The sequence below is a fragment of the Molossus molossus genome, unplaced genomic scaffold (genome assembly GCF_014108415.1).
Source record: "Molossus molossus isolate mMolMol1 unplaced genomic scaffold, mMolMol1.p scaffold_m16_p_3, whole genome shotgun sequence".
NCBI classification, from domain to species: Eukaryota; Metazoa; Chordata; class Mammalia; order Chiroptera; family Molossidae; genus Molossus; species Molossus molossus.
In genome coordinates this window covers 108,650,400-108,668,250 of record NW_023425366.1, presented here as the reverse complement: position 1 = coordinate 108,668,250, position 17,851 = coordinate 108,650,400, and the positions used below count along the sequence as shown (strand labels likewise).

General features: G+C 39.6%; 1 protein-coding gene across 8 annotated transcripts in view; it reads right to left on the bottom strand.

Annotated features, from left to right (window-relative positions):
* Positions 1 to 17,851, bottom strand: part of PARN (poly(A)-specific ribonuclease) — a 203,471-nt gene that overhangs the window by 61,490 nt on the left and 124,130 nt on the right. For 4 of the 8 annotated variants that reach the window (XM_036278938.1, XM_036278934.1, XM_036278940.1 and 1 more), the window contains one exon: positions 17,623 to 17,682. The exons of 2 other annotated variants lie outside the window; for them this stretch is intronic. In XM_036278938.1, the coding sequence (XP_036134831.1) occupies positions 17,623 to 17,682 (60 nt within the window). Of the gene's footprint in view, positions 1 to 14,513; positions 14,558 to 17,622; positions 17,683 to 17,851 lie in introns of those variants that run through there. 2 more of the 8 variants (XM_036278941.1, XM_036278936.1) reach the window with 2 other exon arrangements.

Genomic DNA, 17,851 nt, shown 5'->3' with positions numbered 1-17,851 from the left:
TCCCCTCAATACCCTTGAACATTCCTAACTGCTCTCATTTGGTGTTGGGATGCTTAGTGAAAGGTTAAGAATAACCTCCTCCCACAGACACAAACCTCCTAAATGTTCAACAGCGAGGGAATAGCTAAATAATTATGCTATTTGTAGTCATTAAAAATTATACTTTTCAATGGGATAAGTATAATATACTTCCCACAGAGGCCCTTAGTAATAAATATTACCTGAATGAATGATCAAGTCTCCTTCCTGATAAAGTGAGAATATCAGAGAGAAAAGAAATCCCCACCTTTTCTTCTTGGCAGCAAAGTGGTGAATGTAATGTCCACACAGAATAGTTTACACAAGACAATTTGTATTCTAGATCCACTAACAACACTCACAAGCTGTTAGGAGCTCTTTATGGTTGAATGCAATCCTGGAAAGAGCTGACTGGTGTGAGACAGGGGTAATGCAATACCTACTTTCCCAGCAAAGGTAACAGATATGGATGTATCATGTATAAGCAAGGGAAGAAGAGGGCAGCCTAAGCTGAGAGGGTGTGCTCTCCCAGTTAAATAAATCTGTCTTAAATGGGATATAATCCTCCATAGCTGTGGACACAATGAGAAGGTGAGAACCCTGTCCTTTAAGCTCATATCCAGGCCTTCATTCATTTGACAAGTATTTCATGTCCCAGGTGAAGTGGTCCCCTTGCATTAGTCAGCTTATCTACTAAAGTGGTCTGGACCAGCGACTGGGTAAGTTTTGAGCATCAGGGCCACCTGCACTAGAGCTGCAATTAATTCCTGAGATTTCATCCCAGGCAATCTACTGACAATGCCGTAGATTCTGCTACCCTCACTGTATACAGAAGAAACCTGAAATCTGTTGAATATCTTGCCCAAAGTCTTATAGCTGGTATAAGGAAAGTAACTGGTATTAAAACACAAAGCACTTCAGACACTCTACCAACCAAAGAGAATGATGTCAAGGAAACTACCATGCACTGGCCACCTACTCTGCTAGCTATTCTCTGAAGCAGAGATCATGGGGTAATGGTGTCAGTTCTTTCTATGTGCCTTCTTTAGCACAGGTCTACCACCTGCCAGTGAATGCTCTGTCTAAATGAGAAGGGGCTTAAAGATGCTCATATCCTTTGCCCTAGTAATTTCTTTTAGGAAACCAATCTATGAAAACAATCTGAAATTAGTACTAATTTTTAATGCACAAATATGTTTGAAGATAAAAAATATACACACACACACAACTTAAAAAACTCAAACAAACCTCTTAAATGTTCAACAGTGGGGGAATAGCTAAATAATTATGCTATTCATATTCATTAAAAATTATGCTTTTCAATAAAATAACCAAACAATAAATAATAAGTTATCTGGCTAGTTACTTGGACAAAAATAGCTTGAATGCCTAGCTCACTAGCTATATCATTGAGTCATTCAACAAATATTTATTGATCACCTACTATGTGTCAGGTACTACATTGAAAATATATTCAGAATAAAAATCTTTGTCCTCCTAGATGGTGGTTATATGAGTATGTTCACTTTGAAATAATTCACAGAGTAATACACTTATAATTCATGCATTTTCCTATTTGTATTTTAAATCTCAATTTAAACATTAAAAAAAAGTGTGACTTCATGGATTCTACATTCCAGCTGTGAAACACAGATACCACACAAAAAAAGTAACATATATGGTATATATATAGTCCTATGGAGAAAAATAAAAGCAGGGAGTGCTGAAATGGGAGTTGCACTTTTAACTAAAGTGATCAGGGAAAGCCTTACTGATAGTGTTGTCACACAAAAAAATTACAAGATTCCCAGTTAAAGCTGAATTTCAGATAAGCAAGAAATTTCTTAGTATAAGTAATTCCATACAATATGTGGGGCCTATAATTGCAGAAACTATAAAAGAATAAATTGATAGTTGTTATTATGGAGAAGAAAAAAATGTAACGTTTTGGTGTAGCAAAATAGACTATATTAAGAAGTATAAACTAGCCCTGGCCTGTTTGGCTCAGCGGTTAAGAGCATCAGCCCTTGGACCAAAGGGTCACAGGTTCTATTCCCAGTCAAGGGGATGTACCTTCAACCCAGGTTTGATCCCTGGCCCCAGTCAGAGTCATGCAGGAGGCAACCAATCAATGTGTCTCTTACATGAATGTTTCTCTTTCTCCCTCCCTCCCTCTCTTCCATTTAATGTATCCTCGGGTGAGGATTAACAACAGAAAAAAAAAAAAAAGGAACAAAATAAATTGGGACAAATACTTGCAAAATACAAAACCTGGAATTAGAAGGAACATGGCAGCGGGCAGAACAAGAATGAGAGTGTCTGAGTGGGTGAATGAGTATGAGAGAGTGTGAGTGGGTGTAGGTGTGAGTGTGGCTGAGTATCCACACAGCAGTGCAAAACCTTAGGGCAGAAGGTTCTGGTGATATGGACAGGGGAGCAGCTGGCTACTGCTGTGTGCTGCTTGGCAGGGTGCTTCTCCCTGCTTGGGGATGAAGATTTTGGAAGATCCGCAGGGTCCTCCCTTGGAGGAGGCAGCAGGGAGCGGCGAGGGCCCAGTGCCCCATGGCCACAAGTGCCCCTTGCACCATTGGGGCAGCAGGCCACACTGTGCCAAGGAAGGCCAGTACACAGCAGCTGCACTGCCAAGGCACCTATGCCTGGCAGCAGCGGCAGGACTCAGGAGCCAAGCAGCAGCAGCAGGGGATCAGGAGCTGAGCCCCATCAAGCAGCAGCGGTTCCTCAGGACCCACACACCTCAGCACCACACCAGCCAAACCTGCAAAACCTAGCAGCACCTACAACAGATGAACAGGAGCTGCCAGACGTCAACCCTCCCAGACCCGCAGCAGATGAGAGGTGCTGCCCCGAGGGCCACACACCAGAATAGAGCCACTGACTCCACAACTCTCGCAGCAGCCAAGAGGCACCTGCTCCAATGCTGCAGACGCCAGCACCACCAGCACCCCTGGGACTACTGTATTGGATCTGAGATCTGGGCCCTGGAATGAACTGAAGCCTCTGGATCACACCAACCTGCCAGTGTGATCCAGGGTGCTCCGAACCACCAGACCACAAAAATGGTGAGACAAAAAAACAGCCTCCCAAATGAAAGAAAAGGTGGAGTTACCAGAAGAGGAACTAAATAAAGTAGAGGCAGTTTGTCAGATAAAGAATAAAAAGTAATGGTACTTAAGGGTGCTCAAACAACTTAGTGAGAATTATAAGCAACTTAATGAGAACTATAAAGAACTCAGTGGGAGCTTGACAAAAGAGGTAGAAGGTATTAACAAGAATCAAGCAGAAATAAAAAATGACATAGCTAAAATAAAGAACAAGTTGGAAGGATTCAAGTAGATGAGAAGTAGATGAGGACCAAATCAGTGAGACAGAAGACAAGGTAAAAAATCCCACCCTATTAGAGCAGCAAATGAAAAAAAAATTAAAAAGCAGGAGGATAGTTTAAGGGAGCTTTGGGACAATATGAAACGTAACAACATTCACATCATAGGGGTACCAGAAGGAGAAAAATCAGAGAAAGAAATAGAGAACCTGTTTGGAGAAGTAATGACAGAAAACTTCCCTGACCTGGTGAAGAAAAAGGTAACACAAGTACAGGAAACACAGAGTCCTACTCAAGATGAACCCCAAAAGACTCACACCGAGACATAATTAAAATGGCAAATGTTATCCTCACCCAAGGACATTTTTCCATTTTTTGCACAGATAGAGTGGGAGGGAGAGAGAGGAAGAGAGAGAGAGAGAAACATCGACGTGAAAGAGACACATCTAGTGGCTGCCTCCCGCACGACCAACCAGGGCCGGGGACAAACTGCAACTGAGGTACATGCCCTAAGCGGGAACCGAACCCGGGTCTCTCCGGACCGCAGGCCGATGCTCTAACCGCTGAGCCAAACCGGCCAGGGCAAAATGGCAAATGTTAAAGACCAAAAAAGAAACTTAAAGACAGTAAGAAAAAGTCAGAAAGTTACCTACAAGAAAGCTCCCATTAGGACTGTCAGCTGATTTCTCAAAAGAAACAATGCAGGTCATAAGGGAGTGGCATGAAATATACAAAGTAATGAAAAGTAAGGGACTGAATCCAAGACTACTCTATTCAGGAAGGCTATCATTCAAAATTGAGAGTGAAATAAAGAGCTTCACAGACAAAAATAGGCTAAAGGAATTTATTACCACCAAACCAACATTGCAATAAATGCTAAAGGAAGGAGGAGGAGGAGGAGGAGGAGGAGAGGAATACAGGCATAAAGAATTAAAATGGCAATAGATAAGTACCTATCAATAATAATCTTAAAGGTAAATGGCTTAAATGATCCAATCAAAAGACATAGGGTAGCTGATGGGATAAGAAAACATGATCCACATATATGCTGTTTACAAGAGACCCACCTCAGAACAAAAAACTAACACAGGATAAAAGTGAAGGGATAAAAAAAATTTTTTCCATGCAAATGGAAACAAAAATAAAAGCTAGGGCAGCCCAGCTGGTGTGGCTCAGTGGCTGGGCGTCATCAACTCATGCACCTAGGGGTTGCTGGTTCAGTTCCTAGTCAGGGAACATGTCTAGGTTGTGGGCCAGATCCCCAGTGTGGGGCATGCAGGAGGCTGCTGATAGATGTTTCTGTCTCTCTCCCTCTCCCTTTAAAATCAATAAAGAAGAAGAAGAAGAAAAAAAGAAGAAAACCTAGGGTAGCAATACTCATATCTGATAAAATAGACTTCAAAATGAAAATCATCATACAAATGGCCAAGAGACATATGAAAAAATGCTCAACGTGCCTGGTCTGTGTGGCTCAGTGGATTGAGTGTTGTCCCATGGACTGAAAGGTCCCAGTTCAATTCTTGATCAGGGCACATGCCTGGGTTGCAGGCTCAGTCCCCATTAGGGGGTGTACAGGAGGCAAACGATTGATGTTTCCCTCTCACATAGATTTTTTTTTTCTTTCCCTTTCTTTCTAAAAAAAAGAAAAAAATCAATAAAAACATTTAAAAATGAAAAAGAAAAAATGCTCAACATCACTAATAATCAGAGAGATGTGAATTAAAATAACTATGAAGTATCACCTCACACCTGCTAGAATGGCTGCCATTAAAAAACCATCATAAACAAGTGCTGGCAAGGATATGGAGAAAGGGGGACTCTAGTACACTGCTGGTGGGAATCCAGACTGGTGCAGCCACTATGGAAAACAATATGGTGTTTCCTCAAAAAATTAAAAATGGAACTGTCATTTGATCCAGTGATTCTACTTCTAGGAATATATCCTAAGAAGCCTGAAACACCAATCAGAAAGAATTTATGGTCCTGGCTGGTTTGGCTCAGAGGTTAGAGCATCAGCCCACAGACCAATGAGACCTAGGTTCTATTTTGGCCAAGGGCATGTACCTCAGTTGCGGTTCAGCCCCGGCCTTGGTCAGGTTGTATGGGAGGCAACCAGTTGACGTGTCTCTCTCACATAGATGTTTCTCTCTCTCTCTCCTTCTCTCCACAGCAGTGCTATTTACAATAGCAAAGATCTGGAAACAGCTCGAGTGTCTGTTAATAGATCAGTGGATAAAAAAGCTATGGTACACTTACACAATGGAATACTGTGCAGCTGTAAGAAAGAAAGATCTCTTACCCTTTGAGATGACATGGAGGAACATGAAGAGTATTATGCTAAGTGAAATAAGCCAGTCAGAGAAAGATAATTATCATATAATATCACTTATTTGTGGAATATAATGAACAAAATAAGCTGATGAACAAAATAGAGCCAGAGACACTGGAGTAGGGAACAGAATGACAAATCTCAGAGAGAAAGGGTTGGGAGGCAGGAAGAAATAAACCAAACAACTGAAATGCATATATGCATAACCAATGGACACAGACAACAGTGTGGTGAAAGGAGGGGGTGCAGGGAGGAGGTAACAATGGGGGATGGGAGAGGAGGTACATCTGTAATACTCTCAAAAATAAAGATAAATTTTTTAAAAGTAAATAAATAAAACAAACCCCAGAATGAATCTCTTTAAGCTTCAGTTTCTTCTGTAAAATAAAGGGGGAAAATGGTACCTGCATTTCATACAGTAATGAAGATTTCAGAACAGCATCTAGTATCTAATAACTAATGGCTCATTTAATGGTAAAAATAAGTAATAATCACAAAAGACTATACTTACAAATCAATAAGAAAAGCACACAATTCAAAACATAAGAACCAATTAAACTTTTCAAAAGCATTCTAGTGCCTGCTTTAAAAACACATAAACTGAAATTTGAATGACATTCTTGCACAAATACTACCCATAGAGTACTAATTACAAAAGGGGAAAGCTATAATGGAGAAATCTGAGACCACCATTTAACTAAATCATCAAACAAAATATCAGTAATAATGGAACAAACTGACATCATGTGCATCTCTGGATGGGATACACTGACAACATACCACCCAAATTAAAAGACATTGCAAAACAACTGGCCTCAACTCTTCAAAAACTGTCAAAGTTATGAAAAACAAAAACAGGCTAGGGAACTGTTCTAGAGTAAAGGAGACTAAAGAACTATAATGACTAAATGCAATACATGATTTTGACTGGCTCTTGGATCAAAAAGTAAAAAAAATGTAAGAAACATTACTAGGCCCTGGCCGGTTTTGCTCAGTGGTTAGAGCATCAGCTTGCTCCAGAGAGACTGGGGTTTAGTTCCCACTAAGGGCACGTACCTCAGTTGCAGTTTGTCCCCAGCCCTGGCCCAACCAGGGCCGTGTGGGAGGTAGTCACTCGATGTGTCCCTTTCATGTCTGTTTCTCTCTCTCTCTCTCTCTCTCTCTCTCTCTCTCTCTCTCTCCCCCCCCCCCCTCCCTCTCTCCCTCCCACCTTCCCTCCCATTCTATCTGAACAAAAAATGGAAAAATGTCCTCGGGTGAGGATAAAAAAAAAGAAAGAAAAAGGAACATTACTGGGACATTAGGAGAGATTTGATTATAGTCTAAACATTAGATCATATCAGTATCACATATTTCCTACAATAAAGTACATATATGTAAATGTTTATATATGAATATATTATGAATGCATGTGTGTGTGTGTGTGTGTGTGTGTGCATGCGTGCGCAGAGCAATGGGTAGATAGAGCAAATATGACAAAATGTTGCCATTTTATGTACAGGTTTGAAATTTTTCAAAATAAAAAGTTGGAAAAATAGCAAAAATTTAAAAAATGTATGAAATCTAATTGCAGAAAAAAATTCTCCTAATCAAAGAACTGCTAATAAGAATGGTTTTTAAAAGATAAATACTGCCCTGGCTGGTTTGGCTCAGCGGTTGGAGCGTCCACCTGCGGTCCGGAGAGACCCGGGTTCGGTTCCCGCTAAGGGCATGTACCTCGGTTGCAGTTTGTCCCCGGCCCTGGTTGGTCGAGCGGGTGGCAGCCATTCGATGTGTCTCTTTCACATCGATGTTTCCCTCTCTCTCTCTTCCTCTCTCTCCCTCCCACTCTCTCTGTACAAGAAATGGAAAAATGTCCTCGGGTGAGGATAAAAAAAAATTTTTTTTAAATAAATAAAAAAATAAAAGATAAATACCTAACCCTGGCCGGTTTGGTTCAGCAGTTAGAGCATTGGCCTGCGGACCAGAGAGTCCCGGGTTCAGTTCCTATTAAGGGCTCATACCTCAGTTGCAGTTTGTCCCCGCCGGTTGGGGTTGTGTGGGTGGCAACCACTTGATGTGTCTCTGTCACATCGATGTTTCTCTCTCTTCCGCCCTCTTTCCCTCCTGCTCTATCTAAAGATAAATGCAAAAATGTCCTCAGGTGAAGAAAAAAAAAAATAATAATAATAATAAAAGATAAATACCTAACACACTGGATGAATTATAAATAGATTATAACATTTATACAGGGCAATCTGACAATATATGAGAAACTTTTATTTTTAAACTTTTTAAAAATCAATCCTCTGGCCCTGGCCGGTTTGGCTCAGCGGTTAGAGCGTCTGCCTGCGGTCCAGAGAGACCCAGGTTCAGTTCCCGCTAAGGGCACGTACCTCAGTTGCAGTTTGTCCCTGGCCCTGGTTGGGTCGTGAGGGTGGCAACCTCTCGATGTGTCCCTTTCACGTTGGTGTTTCTCTCTCTCTTCCTCTCTCTCCTTCCCACTCTATCTGAACAAAAAATGAAAAAATGTCCTCAGGTGAGGATAAAAAAAAAAAAATCAATCCTCTGAATCTCTCATGTAATGAACAGAGGTCAAGTAAAATTCCAGAGACTTAAAATTTTGCACTTGGAGTTCCTTCTCTCACACAAAATTCTTGTGCCCAAAGAGATTTGAGAGCATTATTTACAGCATTAAAGATAAAAAATAACCTAAGCCCCACCAGTGTGGCTCAGTGGTTGAGTGTCGACCCATGTACCAAGAGGTTGCCGGTTTGATTCCTGGTCGGGCACATGCCCAGGTTGTGGGCCAAATACCCAGTGGGGGGCATGCAAGAGGCGGCCAATCAATGCTCTCTCTTATCGATGTTTCTATCCCTCTCTCCCTCTCTTTTCTTCTCTCTTTAAAATCAATAAAGAAAAAAAATTTTTTTAATAACCTAAAAATCCTATAAGAATATTGTTGAGTAAATTATGGTACACTGACTTGATAGGTTATTTAACTAATGCAGCCAGTTAAAATGTTTTCAGAGAATTTAAATAACTCGAGAAAACTTCTCACAACTATTAATGAGAAAAGCAAATCATATATAGTATGATTATACCCATATAAAGTGGCAAAATATAGGAAGAAAACATGAAAGAATGTTATCATGATATTTCCCTAGGTGATTATTATTTTTTATTCCATTGGGGTGTTGTGTGTGTATGTGTGTTTCTCCCCAATTTTCTGTAATGAGCATGCATTCTTTTTTTTTAATCCTCACTTGAGAATACTTTTCCACTGATTTTCAGATATAGAGTAAGAGGGAGGGAGGTGGGCAGGGAGAAACAGAAAAACATCAACATGAAAGAGACACATCGATTGGTTGCCACCCGCATGACCCCAACCAGGGCTGGGGATCGAACTGCAACTGAGGTATGTGCCCTTGACCAAAACTGAACCTGAAACTCTTTGGTCCAAGGGCTGATGCTCTAACTGCTGAGCAAACTGGCCAGGGCTCTTTTATTTATTTTTAAATATGGTTTTTATTGATTTTTTTAGAGAGAGAGGAAGGGAGAGATAAAAATATCAATGTGAGAGAGATACATCAATCAGGTGCCTCCTGCACGAACCCCACTGGAGATAAAGCCCACAACCTGGGCATATGCCCTGGCTAGAACGATACTCAATCCACTGAGCCACACCAGCTGGGCATCATTTTATTTTTTTAAAAAGTTTTAAGCCCTGGCCAGTTTGGCTCAGCAGTTACAGCATCGGCCTATGGACCAGTGGGTCACGGGTTTGATTCTTGGTTAAGGGCACATACCTTGATTGAAGGTTTTATCCCAGTTGGGGTCATGCGGGAGGCAACCAATTGATATGTCTCTTTCACATCAATGTCTCTCTCTCTCTCTCTCTCTCTCTCTCTCTCTCTCTCTCTCTCCATCTCTCCCTTCCACTCTATCTTAAAAGCAACGGAAAAATACTCTTGGGTGAGGATTTTAAAAAAAACTTAAAAAAAAAATGAGACAAAAACTGGCATTCTTAAACTCAGACTATAGTGAAATTTTTTATTGTAGTTAACTGATCAAATGATCTGAAAGCTGAGTGAAGGGGACACAGGCTCATATTCCCACAGCACTGTCTTCTGTAATAACAAGGAGAGAGCCCTATTCAAAAAGGAAACTTTTTAGCTGACTGTGGTATAGCAAAGTTTTTTAAAATTACAGAGGAAGGTTGAATTATGAATAAGTTTACACATAATATTATTAATACCCTGAAATGTTATTCTCAAAAGGATTGATTCAATGCCAGCAACGACAAAATAAATTTTCTTTGAGAATGAGCAGTCTCAATTTTTTATTTAATTATCTTGGTGTTTGGCTATAGCTCAACCTCAAAAATCCTAACCTAGAGTGAACCAAAATTCCACAATTCATTTCATTTACAACTATGAGCTTAAGAAAACAGAGTTATCACAAACTGAATGAAAATCCCTATATCTTTTCTAATATATACAATTAACATTTTAAGCCAATAATTGCTAACATTTGATAAAATTTTTAAATTATTCTTTTGAAGTAAATTGTTCTGAGAATAATAAAATTATCAGAAGGTAACCCTGGCCAGTTTGGCTCAGTGGATAGAGCGTCTGCCCTCGGACCAATGAGTCACAGGTTTGATTTCATTCAAGGGCTGTACCTTGGTTGTGGTTCATCCCCAGCCCTGGTTGGGTCGTGCGTGCAAGGGGCAACCAGTCGATGTAGCTCTATCAGAGATGTTTCTCTCTGTCTCTCTCTCTCTCCCTCCCTCCCACTTTATCTGATGATAAATGGAAGTGTCCTCAGGTAGGAATAAAAAAAAAATTATCAGAAGGTAAAACTTTACAAAGGTAAAATTTCCAAAAAATAAGCTAAATTGTAAATAAATTATTCAGAAATAATTAGGTAAAATTATCCTGAGAAATAAAATAAACCACTTAGGAGATTTCGCCTACCTAGACTAACTTCTCAAGAAAGTCAACTCACTGAGAACGGAACCTTTCCTACAACGATACAAGTTGCCAAAGGAAAGATGTAAACAATGTGTCAACCTGTTTGTTTGACTTTACTGATCAGCCCCTGATGTGGTGTCCAGACAAGGGCACCACGGCAGGAATGGGCACTCTCACTTCCACTTTGCATTTTGGGAATATCAATATTCAGCTGGCCCTGCTCACTCACAGAAAGAACAAACTTACTGAATTGAGGGTGGAGAGAAGGGGAAGAAAGGCTTTATTCAATAAATGTGATTTACTGCATGACGACTTAGGAACTTTTTCTTTGGCTATAAGTAAAGAGACTATTTTAAAACATTGTCACAAATTGGTAAAGCAGTGTAATTACCAATCCATATTCATATGAAAAGGGATATTTGGAAGATAAAAAATTTAAACCCTAAACCCCACCCATCCCACAAGAGAGATAGCAAATAGATATCAAATTACAAACTCTTATCATCATTATTATGATTTAAAACCCACAAATATGCAACTCTAATAACTTGGTCAAATGTCACCAATATTTAAGAGCACCTGAAAGCATTTTTATTCGTAATATTAACTGTAATATACAGTGCTATGGCAAAATCTATTAAAACAAATAACAGATTTTTAACAGCTGGAGCAAAATATAAAAAGCCTATAGAAGCTACTGTTTCAGGTAGAAACCTGCTTCATATGAACAAGTGCATTTCCCCACTCTTTGGGAGGTCTGTACATATTTTTCTATTCTTGAAGGAACAAACATTTGGGCATTAAATTTCTTTATTAAGGCAAAGTATAGTTAAGTGTCCTTATTTCTTCTGGTCCCTAAGAAATGGGTTTTACAACTCACCAGAGCTAAGATGTACAACTTATTATGCTAACATATTCCCAGCAGTTTTTCAGGGGAGAGTTCTAATTCTCATCCAGTACCAACAAACAAAAAACATCCCAAAAAAACAATGACAAAAACAATTGATGGGAACACTCATATTCAGAAAAGATTCCCAGACACCCACCAACTGCTAGTTGAACCTACTCAGTGTTGCTGTGGGGCATTTCTAGCATCTCTAGCCCCAGACTCTTTCCCCAGAGGAGGGAACACACAACAGAGGGTTGTGGAAATATGTTCATTTTTGAGGAAAAGGAAAACATCAGGGCCATTTCCAAAGCTACAGGAAAACAGAGTAAAACAACATATTCTCCTATAGCTGTAAACTGCCATCCAGGGCAACTCTTTTAATCAATACATATACAATGGCAAACTTAAGAAGTACTATATTTTTTTATCATTTTCATAACTTCTAGAAAAAGATAAAGACTAGGAAAACTACCTACTTAGGCATAATTAAGTGTCTGTATAGAACCACAAATCATGTAGGGATTCATAAAAATTCAATTTTTAAAATCACAAGTAGAGAAGAAAGAGGAACCTGTATGATGTGAAGGAGAGAAGGAAAAAGATGACTGAGGCCTTAAAGAGCAAAACAAACAAAAAACTGCTTAGTTAAAAGGACAAATAAGGAAACCTAATTCAACTAAACTTGGTTTTTTAATCTATCATTCTGCTTTTCCAAAGACACACCAAATCATTGCATTTAAGCCTAGGTCTCCACTGTCAACCACAGAAGCACAGAGCCGCAGACCATCCAGCTACCACCATCCTGTGACATGGTGTTTTGACTTTGCTGTGCAGACAATGCTTATCATCTAACCAGGCTTGCTTATGCTAAACTAAGACAAGAAAAGAAATCTATACAGATTGTAGAAAAGAAGTGAGTTACAGAGAAAAAATATTATTCACCAAAGTCAAAAATTGTGAATATCACCCAACCACTGGGTTGCTCAATAAAAGTTGTTTCTAGACCATTTCACCTTTTAAGGAGTTAAGAATACACAAAAATCAGATCACAAATTCTTACTCTTCTATTATCTCTAATCTATACAAATTTTTTCTTTTAAATAGTATATTAGCCTTCCTTTATTTAAAAAAATTAAACAAAATTACAAATTCACTGCTAGCTCAAACTCTAAAGCACACAGCTTGCTTATCTCTTATGAGTTGACACAGAGTGATAAGTCCAAGGTTACATTATTTTTTAAAGGTCAAGGATGAGATAGCTTTGCCTGTTCTAGGAACACAGTCTATACCCCAGCACCCTTAACACACTGCTCAGAAATAAATGCTGTTGTTCACAAGAGAGAAAGAGAATCTAGACATATTAAGACAAATCTAGTCCAAATGCTGAGAAAAACTCAAACCACATCCTATTTGATGGTTCATTAAAAATTTGTTTTTACTTGGGAAGTATGCAAGCAGCAGACAAAATCCAGCATTAGTCAGAGTGGGTAGCTAATAATACATCACACATAACATAAGCTTGAATAATGCATTGAAATCATGACAAAAATATGAGACTGAGATATCTTTGGCTCTTTTGCCTCCTAAATGATTAGGCTTAACAGATTCAAGTTGAGCCTGGCCGGTGTGGCTCAGTGGTTGAGCATCGATCCATGCACTAAGAAGTCACTGGTTCAATTCCCGGTCAGGGCATATGCCCAGGTTCTGGGCCCGATCCCCATTGTGGGGCATGCAGGAGGTGGCCAATCGATGTTCTCTCTCATAGATGTTTCTCTCTCTCTCTCCTTCTCCCTTCCTCTGTCTCTCTATGAATAAAGAAAAGTAAAATAAAATAAAATAAAACAGATTCAAGTTGAGATCCATGTACCTAAATGATTAGATACATCTAAAAAATAATTACGGCCCTGGCCACTTTGGCTCAGCGGTTAGAGCATCGGCCTGCGGTCCAGAGAGACCCGGGTTCAGTTCCCGCTAAGGGCGCATACCTTGGTTGCAGTTTGTCCCCGGCCCTGGTTGGTCGCGCAGGTGGCAGCCACTTGATGTATCCCTTTCACGTTGATGTTTCTCTCTCTCTCTTCCTCTCCCTCCCTCCCACTCTGTCTGAACAAAAAATGTCCTCGGGTGAGGATAAAGAATGAATGAATGAATGAATGAATGAATGAATGAATGAATAAATAAATGAGTAATTACAAATAGCCTTAGGGTCTAAAATGAAATGACTCTTTTCTCCCTCTGGAAGGCATAAGTTAAAAAGTCACTGATTATATTCAAAACTCAATAAGACAAATCATTTTATCTTCCATTCTGTAGATAAGAGCTACCATTTAGTTGAGCAATTCCTCAGTACCAGACCTGTGCTAAGTGTTGTACTAACATGATTTCATTCATCCTCACTGATCCGGGGAGGCCTATGACAAAGAAGCGACTGTGAATGGGGCCTCAATGAGGAAGAGACTCACTGACTTACAGATGGATGATCACAGTACTATTTCAGCTTCGTTTTACACTGGAGGAAACAAACCTAGGCTCAGAAAGCCTGGATATGTAACTGGCGAACATCCCATAAAAACCAGGCCCCAGAAATCCAGATGAGGACTATAGAACTCCAAAAGGGCCTGCTCTATCCACTGTGCATTACTACCTCTAATTCTTTTTGTAATCCACACCCTTCTACAAAACTTGACCTTTCCAAGTAAAATTAGCAATAAAACTGGTCATCTTTTACATAGTAAAGGTTTTTTCTTTCTTTTAAAGAAATCTTACAACTAAATATAAATGCTTCTCTTCCAGGAGCATTTAAAAAATATTTTCAGAACTTTAGCAGATAAAATGTACTATTAAAAAGAAAAATATTACAGTACTATGATCTTGCTAATATATAACAGAAATATGAATTATTTATTATACATACCATGTTCATTTTATCTGAGGTCTCTCAAAATTGCTATGAGTGAACCAGTCGTATAGGCCATGAGAAATAGATTCCATCATTACTCATTATAGTTCTGTGCTTGGATGTCCTGTTCCTGAATTTATTATACATATTGAGATTTACCATATTATCTTTTTTTTTTTTTTTTAGTTTAAAACAACAAACAGCCCTGACCAGTTTGGCTCAGCGGTTAGCGCATCGGCCTGCGGTCCGAAGAGACCCGGGTTCGGTTCCCGCTAAGGGCACGTACTTCGGTTGCAGTTTGTCCCCGGCCCTGGTTGATCGTGCGGGTGGCAGCCACTCGATGTGTCCCTTCACGTCGATGTTTCTCTCTCTCTCTCCCTTCCTCTCTCTCCCACCCACTCTATCTGTACAAAAAAATGGAAAAAAAAAAAAAATCCTCGGGTGAGGATAAAAAAAAAATAAAACAACAAACATTTATTATCTCATAGTTTCTGTGTGTTGGGATTCTGGGGAGGCTTAACTGGGTGTTCTTATTCAGGGTGTCTCACAATCTACGTATCACATCTGGCTGGGTCTCAAGGATCTACATCCAAGCCCACTTCCCTGGTATTTGGCAGGAGGCTTCAGCTCCTTGCCCCTTGAATTCTCCATAGGGCTGCTCATGACAAGACTCTCCCCAGAGGAAGTGATCCCAGAAAAAGAGACAAAGAGAGAGGGCCTATGATAGAAGTCACAGTCTTTTATGACCTAATCTCAGAGGTGAAATAACTTCACTTTTACCATATTGTATTAGTTACACAGATTAATTGTGGTACAATGTGAGAGAGGACTACACAAGGGTGTGTCTACCAGGAGATGGTATCCCTGGGGACCTTCTTGGAAAGCTATATTAACATCAGACAAAGTAGATTCCAGAAGAAGGAATATTATCAGGGAAAAGAGAGAATTTTCAAAATAGTAAAGGGGTCAATTTCTCGAGAAAGTGAAAAATCCTAAATGTGTAGACTGAGCTTCATGCCTAATTTTAAGACTCAATACAGGTTCTTCCATCTGTGTTTATTGTTATAAGCATTTTCTGTAGGGGATATCGGGCGTATTTCTAAGTCCACCTCTGCTTCATCATCTTCATTGCAGTTGTCCTCATCAACATCAAGGTAATCCAAAAACCAATAATGTTTTACAAAATAATTATGGCGCGTACCTCGGTTACAGTTTGTCCCCAGCCCTGGTTGGTCGTGCGGGTGGCAGCCACTTGATGTGCCTCTTTCACGTCGATGTTTCTCTCTCTCTCTCTTCCTCTCTCTCCCTCCCACTCTATCTGAACAAAATATGCAAAAATGTCCTTGGGTGAAGATAAAAAACAAAACAATTATGGAGATGCCTCAGGGTTAGTCTGGAGATTCATGGGGTCCTTGGTGCTGGGGCTCCACTTCTCTCGACTCTGCCTTGATGAACACATCGGCTTTTCTCACACTTCTTCTCTTTGCTTGCTTCACTCTCACCCACGGAGGGCCAGTTGCTTTAGGCAGTGGTTGGCCCACATGCAGTGGTTGGCCCATGTGTGCGTGCCTCCGCTCACCTGGAAGGCTGGTGAAGCACCAATCGAGATTTGCCATATTATCTTAATTGTGACCCAATCTCTGGGACTGTGACAGATACTACCTTTTTAGATAGTTCACTAAGAGCAAAATCTGTAACTTGGCCTAGAGGCTATGCCTGACATGGCCTGGCCCAGCTTCCCCATTCACCTCTCTCCTATTTCCTCATAGCATTGGTCTTCTTCCAAGTTGTTTAACTGAACGTGTCAAGTCTTGCTCCCTCTTGCCAATGAGCCTTTGAAAAAGGTGCTCCACTTTCCTGGAAAACTCTCTACCACTGTAACAAAGCTCATACTTATTACTCTTTCACTTCTTAGCTCAAAACTCTTTCACAGAGAAGCCTACCCTGACTGCCCTAGACTAGCTCTGTTTTCCCTGTTCTGCACTCCTATACAGCACCTTTCACATTTTATTTGACGCATTTCTGTCTATCCCACTAGACTACAAATTCCCTGAGGGTGGGACACATGTTGCACAACACTGTATCTCAAGCACCTAGCTCAGTGCCCAGCACATATGTATGCATTCAATAAACCACTGAGTGCCTAGTGAGTGTCAGGAACTGTTCTAGGTACCAAAAATAGATCATGGACCTTAGATTCTAATAAGGGAAAACAGATATGGGAGTAAGAATATGGACAAAATGAAAAAAAAAATCAAACAATTACAATGCTTCTGAAAATAATAAGGCAAGGATGGGTGGGAAGGAAAGGGTTACTTTTAAATGGAGTAGTAAGGAAAAGAAATTTTGAGCAATGATTGGACAGAGATGAGGTACGGGAGTGTGACTCACTAAATATCTGGGGAAAGATCATTTCAAGTGGAGGAAGTAGCCAGTGTAAAGGCCTGCAGTGGGAGGGTGCCTGAAACAAGCAGTTCCCATATAACGGATACTTGATAATGATGTTTTGTATAAATGAGAGGGCACAAAAAAGTTACATAAGATCAAGCTTCTAATTATCACAGATGCCAAGGTGAAGCTAAGTTTTCTTCAAATAACTTCTTTGTTGGTAATAGCCACTATGTGGGCCATGGAACAAACGTCTTTACATATGCCCCAAATCAACACTTACTGTTCCTTATTGTCCTCTCCAACCAAACTTGCCCTTGTCATTGTGCTTGTCAAATTCCAACATATATACTTGTTCCTGTCTCTCATTGTATAGTGATAAGCATTTCATACATAACTTGAGCCTATGTACTTGAAGATGCTAAATTCCTTTTTAAAACAGTGCCCCCAATATAAACATAAAATGACTTTAACCCACCTCAAGTAGCAAATTCTAAGGTATGTTTCACTGCAATTAAATCACTGTGACTGACAACTGAGCTCAAATATATGTATGTAAAAATATTTTATTACCAATTTAATGTTTCTCCAAAGGTTTTAATAGTACAATATACAGATGATTTATTGTAGAATTACCTGAAACTTATATAATTTTATTAACCAATGTTACCCCAATAAACTCAATAAAAAAATAAATATTTTAAAGGTTTTAATAGTAAAAAGAAAATACAGCCAAAATGAGAAACAGAAGAGGATTTTGACCAAATCTCATAGAAAATTATTATAAAGAAGAAGCAGAAAAATTACCTGGATGGCCAATGAAAGCATACCCAGAAGACATGCCTACAAACGAGATGAAAACAGCATCTAATATTTTGAAATGAATAAAAAGAATTTAAGGGAATGATATGAGAGAACAAAATCAGAATTAGAAGAACTCAGAAATGAGGTAACAGTACTAAAAAAAAAAACCACAAAAAACATTAGAACTAAAGAAAGAATCTGATATCAAAGAAATCATGTTACAAATGATGAC